At 47.3% G+C, this 6,708-nt stretch overlaps 5 protein-coding genes across 5 annotated transcripts in view; 4 read left to right on the plus strand and 1 right to left on the minus strand.

Annotated features, from left to right (window-relative positions):
* TERG_08835 (uncharacterized protein) overlaps positions 1 to 383 on the plus strand; it is a gene marked incomplete at its 3' end in the record, with an annotated part of 3,717 nt that extends 3,334 nt beyond the window's left edge. The window contains exon 7 of the mRNA XM_047749013.1: positions 67 to 383. Within this exon, the coding sequence (XP_047604308.1) occupies positions 67 to 383 (317 nt within the window). The remainder of the gene's footprint in view (positions 1 to 66) is intronic.
* A 704-nt stretch (positions 384 to 1,087) lies between these two features.
* TERG_04817 (uncharacterized protein) lies at positions 1,088 to 2,305 on the plus strand (the record flags this gene model as incomplete). The annotated part of the gene is made up of 2 exons (XM_003234176.1): positions 1,088 to 1,740; positions 1,816 to 2,305. The coding sequence occupies 2 exons, from the start codon at positions 1,088 to 1,090 to the stop codon at positions 2,303 to 2,305; spliced, it is 1,143 nt and encodes a 380-aa protein (XP_003234224.1).
* Positions 2,306 to 2,645: 340 nt separating this feature from the next.
* Positions 2,646 to 3,444, plus strand: TERG_04818 (uncharacterized protein; the record flags this gene model as incomplete). Its single annotated transcript, XM_003234177.1, has 2 exons — positions 2,646 to 3,298; positions 3,390 to 3,444. The coding sequence occupies 2 exons, from the start codon at positions 2,646 to 2,648 to the stop codon at positions 3,442 to 3,444; spliced, it is 708 nt and encodes a 235-aa protein (XP_003234225.1).
* Positions 3,445 to 3,500: 56 nt separating this feature from the next.
* Positions 3,501 to 4,353, minus strand: TERG_04819 (uncharacterized protein; the record flags this gene model as incomplete). Its single annotated transcript, XM_003234178.2, has 3 exons — positions 3,501 to 4,055; positions 4,139 to 4,263; positions 4,341 to 4,353. The coding sequence occupies 3 exons, from the start codon at positions 4,351 to 4,353 to the stop codon at positions 3,501 to 3,503; spliced, it is 693 nt and encodes a 230-aa protein (XP_003234226.2).
* A 784-nt stretch (positions 4,354 to 5,137) lies between these two features.
* TERG_04820 (uncharacterized protein) lies at positions 5,138 to 6,699 on the plus strand (the record flags this gene model as incomplete). Its single annotated transcript, XM_003234179.2, has 1 exon — positions 5,138 to 6,699. Exon 1 carries the CDS (start codon positions 5,506 to 5,508, stop codon positions 6,697 to 6,699), a length of 1,194 nt encoding a protein of 397 aa, XP_003234227.1. The 5' UTR covers positions 5,138 to 5,505.
* Between the last annotated feature and the right edge of the window lie 9 nt (positions 6,700 to 6,708).

A 6,708-nucleotide genomic window follows, 5' to 3' on the forward strand; every position in this document is an offset into this window, starting at 1 on the left:
GACAACAGCCAACGGCTCAGCACCATCCCGGTGCCCCAAGCAATACGCTCCTCAGTGGACCACCAGCCACATCAACCTCAACTCCCCGTTCAGCGTCACTGACATTACCATCAAACCCGAACGCGTTAGCCACGAACACTATCCCCGCACTAGAGACACAGCTTACTCGCCTCCGCCAGTACTCTGAAGAAGTTCTTTCACTCTCCCTGTACGACTCTCACAGGCTTCTCCAGGATGAGATACAGCGACTAGAGGGTACTTTATTACTAGCTAAAAAGGACCGAAGTGAACGGGTCCTTCGCAACTTGGAAGTAGAATTCCCAACACTGAGAAATATCCACGAAGGTCTCAAACGAGAGGCCGCACGACTCGGTTACTTTTAACCAAGAATCGAAACAATCAAACAATATTCTTTCATACCAGTCACGACACGAATGAATGCGACTACAGACTTGTCTCTATTACTATTTCTTTTGCTATGCGATAATGACTGGACCACGATAGATATGGATGGAAGGAATGGGATGGATTGGATTTATAAACTCATGCGCTACATTTACAATCTTGGATTGACGGCTGGACTATACTAACTGGATTTTTCTTTTTTTTTTGTTGTTCTCCTTACGCCCTTCTTTTTTTACGGCTCTTGTTCTATACCTTGTTCTCACTTTCTTTCGTTCTGAACAGTGGACTGCCGGGTGCTGTCTTCCGCCTGTTTTAGCTACCGCGGCGCGATGCTTTCGATTCTTGATGAACATGGCCATGGTTAAGTTATTTGTTTTGATAGATGTTGTTCTTATATGCTGCTGCTATATACCATAGAGTTCTTTCATTCTTCTCCATCATTCAAGAGCTGTTAAGTAAGGAGGCCACGATAGAACTGGATAATTAAAATAAGGCATTTTTGCAGTGCCGAGGCTTGAATTGAGTTGCCGAAGATCAACACGAAATGCCGACAAGAACAGACGACGTCGCTTCGCTCTCGTGTTCTGAACGGCAAAACAGACAGCAATCACTGAAGCTTGGCTTAGGGACAAATCTACTATTCTCTTGCCTGATAACTGGTATATAGCTAACTCCATCGGCGATGCTTTGGCCCAAACGAAGTGTCCTTCGCCCAGTCTCGGCGACTACCTGCCTCGTCCCTGTGTTCCCAGCGTTTAGACATGATACCCAGTATCTCGCTCGACCGCACTCTACAAATGCGCAAGGAAACACTGCACCAGGCATAGCTGGCAAATTCCTAGCCAAGTTCCAATCCATCGGGCCTCAAAAGCGGACGCAGGTCCTGGACGCAAATCAACTACAGCTTCTTTCTCTAACGCTAAACAAGAACCACTTATATCCAGGATATCCTCCGCTGTCTTTTCCTCCCTCTCAAGCAGCAAACCAGAGCGCATCAGTACTAGCTACGGGGATTCCAGTTCCACCAGGCTATCATCTGGTCTATTTTACTCCGCAGTTTTTAGAGGAGCACCTAGGGCCTGATGGGACTGACGTATCTTATAATCCAGATCCTCCTTTTACAAGAAGGATGTGGGCTGGTGGAGAGATGATATGGCCGCGGGATAGAGGTGATAAACGGCCAAATCTGCTTAGGGCTGGCCAGATAGTGACTGAGACAACCAAGCTTCTAAGCGCAGAACCAAAGATTATCAAGAAAACCGGAGATGAGATGATTGTTGTTGGTGTGGAAAAGACCTTTGAGAATGAAAATGGAGTTGCTTTGATAGATAGACGGTAAGTCTCCGGTTGTGGCACTTTTGATCGAGGAGCGTGTGTACTTGGGTGTGATGGTTAATTGATATACTCCAGCAATTGGGTATTCCGCAAAGCTCTCAAGGCCTCACCTCCAGGGAACACACCCTCGAGGCAGATACCCCCTGTCGTTAACACGTTGAATTCACCGGGATCCCTTATTCCTACAACTTCAACAAACAATGTCTACACTCTTAGCTTGAAACAGTCGCCAGTGACCTTATTTCGGTTTTCTGCGCTTACTTTCAATCCGCACAAGATACATTACTCAGTGCCCTGGGCACAAGATGTTGAAGGTCATAGAAACATAGTGGTCCACGGACCATTGAACTTGATATCCATGCTCAATTTTTGGAGAGAGACACGAAATAGGGGTGATAAAGACCCAGAATTAATCATTCCAGAACGCATCAAGTACAGGGCGACACATCCTTTATATGCTGATGAGGAATATCGCCTTGTTCTTGAAGATACACCAGAGAGCTCAAAAATCGATATATATAATCTCGAGGGCAAAGTCAGTATGAACGCGGAAATTATTAACTAAGTAATACGCGTTGTTAGCCTTGACTAGTTATAGACTTTCATAGATGGAGATCGATATAAATATTCTGTATTCTATAGCTTCAACTTCCCCCATATTTGATGGCCCGGCCCGCTTTTGGTACATCTTGTTAACTAAGTTAGTTTGCATGTTCGTGTTTCGCGAACTGCCGGCACTAAATTTGAACTTCAACACTCACCTTCGGACGCTGGCACGCTGGGCCATAGCAATCAATAGGTAACGCCGGCACACCTATACAATTGACTACGATTTCATGCTAATTCTGCTGTTTTGATACCTAGAAATATACCCGGGCTACCCGTTGTGTGCCAATCCCGAAGTTATGCGGGTAGCTCCTCTCACGCCGCTGCTGAGAACGGCCACCAGGTCGCAACACACGACCTTCTCAGCCAGACCGATTATAATATCCCAGAAGAGACAATTCAACCTCCCTTCGCTATCCTCATTTGCACCGCAATTTTCTGCGCCCGAACCACGCAGCCTTTCAGCGACCCGTACACTTCCATTTGGGCCGTCGCCTCTTTTCCAAACAATCTCCTCCATCGATGCCTACAAAGATTTCCTCCCCTTCCTTACAGAGTCAAAAGTGACTGCTCATGACCCCAAAACCGGCTATCCTACGCGCGCATATCTAACGATTGGATACGGGCCACTGAGCGAGACCTTTGAGTCAAAAGTTGAGTGTGATGAGACAAAGTGGTTTGTGGGAGCTAGGAGCGGTGATATCGCTCTACAACACAAGCAGCCAGGCAGTAACACAAAGGGAGAGTGCATATTTGAGCATTTGGATACTATTTGGAAATTGGAACCATTAAAATCGAACTCGAATGGTGGTGAGAGGACCAAAGTTGATTTGACTGTTCGCTTTCAATTCCGGAGCCCACTGCATGCAGCTATGATGACCGCAGTTGAGAGCCAAATGGCCGGATTGATGATTGAAGCATTTGAAAAGCGGATGATTGAAGGTGGAAGGAGGTGAAACCGAAGAATCTATATATACATCTTCTTCGCTTGGGTTGCATCTGGGAGTTTATTTTTTGGGCATTAGACTATTTAGATATCATAGCAACTGGGTGGACATGGGAGTCCAGAGGATAGAGAAGTATATATCCGTTTTCTAGTGTTAAATAAAAGAACAGGTGTATAATACAGGATAGAAAGCATCCAAAGAACTCCATCAATAGCGTGACCCGAACGGCTTCTGTTTCCTACTCGTGTCAAATGATGATTCCGGCCCAGCTTGCTTATAATTCTGAGCAACTTCTTCCCAGTTAATCTTATCCCACCATGCCTCTAGATATCCAGCTTTCCCACCAATTCCCCAGTCTCTTAGCCATACGTGCTCCCAAGTATTAACACAGAGTATGGGGTGAATATCAGCGCCACCAGGAGCGAGATATTTCTGTTGTGCGAAGGGCCCCATGGAACCATATGTTCGGGATGCAATTCTTCCAACAGCCTCTAGGTTCTCACCGCCAGTTATTCCGGTAGTCTGAGTGGCCATGTCTACTGGCTGACGTCGGAAGTGTGCTTGAGGATATGGGGAGCCGGCAATATAGGTTGCTAGGATCTTCAATTGGGCGGTATCTTTCATCTTGACTAGCCAAACGAATCCAGGTCCAAACATGGCATTGGCAGTCGCAATGAATTCTTCTTTAAGCGATTCGACAGAGGAGCATGATTCAGTGATAGCTTCTTCGAGTTTTCCTGGGATTGGGACGGTTTCAGGTGACTGTGTTTTGCAATCGCGTTAGAGTCCAGCTCCGAAAAAAAAAAAAAAAAAAAAAAAACGACCAGGTAGAAATGGTAACCCACTAAACAATTGAAATAGAAATGGTTGTTGTGCGCCATGGAGGCGTAGTTGAAGAGAGAAGCCATGCTGGCCTGGCGAGCGTATTTGATCAAAAGGGTTCCTGGTCCGACATTCTCATCCGCAGTACCTTTAAGTCACGATTAGCTTCCACAATCAAAACTGCCACACTCGATTGATAGCTACAAGTATCAGCCAAAGACTAACCTCCGGTGAGCATATTGAGTTTCTGCACGAGGTACGATTGGTATTGTACCCAGGCAAGGTTGTAACCCTCTGGAGAGAGGACTCCCGGTACGCCATGTTCTTGGAAATGGGTGCCGTATGTTAATTGAGGGACTCGATGGAAAGATCTACTCTGGACCTGGGGCCGTAGGGTGCACTATATATCCGCATTGGTTAGCAGACGCTCGAATTTCAATGCAACCTGGAGACCATGGCTGGACAAACCCGAGATGCAGAAGCCAGCAGACCAGCCTGCTGCCGTATTGACCGCTGGAAAAGCATCACTAGCCGTCCTCCCCTGTAAAGCTCTTTCAATTGAAACCAAAGCCAGCGTATCAATGAACACAACAACAACAACAACCAAAACGCTGCCTTTTCGACCTTTTTACTTGCTTGACTTTCTTTCCTTTTTGGGAACTTTTTTGAAGAAATGCGGCCGGAACGCGGAAAAATATTTCTCCAAAGTTAGCGCCGGCCGGAGCAAGCTTCAGCCAATCAGAGCGCGAGGAGCACTTGACTTCATGACAACTCGAGACGTCCAAGCAAGCAAAATAGCAACTGCCAGCGCGAGACGGAGAGCTGCAGACCAACCATTGACGATGGAGCCGGCGGACGTGGAACTCGATGCTCTCCCGTTCTTTGCTGGTCTCCCCCGGGGCCGGGCTCGTTGCGATCATACGAAGAAAGTTTCAACTTCGCGCCGGCCGGTGTGACCTACTGGCAGGCATACTTGCATAGTCCACTTCTTCAGGGCGCCAGGGTGCGGAGGAAAGCCTCGAAAAGAGTCAACTTCTAGCCGCCCACCATCAAAAGGTCATGGACAGACCCTTGATGAAGATTCTAAAAAGGCCCAATTCTGGCGAGAGTTCAACTAGGGGCTATAGCCATATAACCCCAGGGACTCCCCTCCTTTATTGTCCTTTCTGAAATGTTCCTGCTGTTTCCTTCTCACTATACTCTTTCATTCATGAACTCTGTCTCTAGAGATCTTTATATATAAGCTGTCTATATCCTTTAATTATTCTGGTTCTGCTGGTACAGAACTCACTGCCTCGCCGTGTTCATTCTTTATGTTTCCATTGGCAATATTCAATATATCTTTACCACTCAAGGTATCCCACCAAATCTTTGAACCCGGTTCTTTGCGATGGTGAAATCGCTATTCATTACGCTCTACCTTTCCTTATTATATTGTTGCTGCGGTACAGCTAGCAGTTTAAAATCAGGCGCAGTGCCTGGCCTTTTCCCTCGGGAACAGATATGTGCAAAGTCAGGCTTCGTACAATGTGGAAATCCTAATGTCCCCAAGAACTTCTGCTGTTCAGAAAATTCCGACTGCTTGGTTATAGACAATGCAAGCACAGTTATCTGCTGCCCCAGGGGATCTGACTGCAAGACCATCCGGCCAATTACGTGTGACGTTCAACTGCAAAACGTCGCGGTAGACCCCGGAAGCTCCATCAAAACCACAAAGTTGACGGGAGATCTACCAAAATGCGGTAGCATGTGCTGTCCACACGGATATGCTTGCCAGAATCGGAGCTGTGTGCTCGTTAATGCATCCTCAGAGCCCGTTCGATCTCCGGAACCCGCCCCGTCAGCCTCGATATCCATTTCTCCAACAGCCCCTTCGTCCTCTACATCTAAACCCAATTCAACGGAGGCGCCAGCGACCTCCCCCGCCGCAGAGCAAAAATGCAATAATTTCCCACCTGGCGCGATCGTGGCGGGCTTCGTTCCAGGAATCGTCTGCGGGATTATAATCAGCGTGATATTCAGTTGCCTAAAGAGAAAGTCAGCTGAAAAATCCCAAGCCTTGCATCCTGACGCTGGGAATTATCGACAAAAGTCTGTGGATGGTACTGTGATCTCGATATCAGACCCCATGCCGTCCAGTGCACAAGATTCCTTTAGGACCGACTTCCTACGACAACAGGCAAGCTACTACGAGTCTGAAAATAACAATAACCGTCGGTCACGCATTCAACGTACAAGTGATCGAGTCAGGAGCCTCTTTGCTCCAAAATTTTCCGTCATAACAGACCCGCCACCTCCAGATGTTCCGCAAATGCCAGCAACACCACAGAACAGGGCATTTCCGCAACGATCGTCCAGCACTGAAAGCATCAAGGTGTACAGCCCTGTGTACCTGGGAAATGAAAATCGATTGAAGCCTCCAATTGGCTTGACCGCATCGGGAAGACCGCCAACTACCTTCACCGAAATGATGGAGCGGGTTGGGTTTCAAAATGGCCGAGGAAGTCCTTGCTACCATGTTTCGAATACGCCGCCACCACCAATCTCGAAAACTTCTACTGGAAGCCCATTAAAGCAGATATAGCTAGGAACT

Source organism: Trichophyton rubrum (genome assembly GCF_000151425.1).
Source record: "Trichophyton rubrum CBS 118892 genomic scaffold supercont2.5, whole genome shotgun sequence".
Lineage (NCBI taxonomy): Eukaryota > Fungi > Ascomycota > Eurotiomycetes > Onygenales > Arthrodermataceae > Trichophyton > Trichophyton rubrum.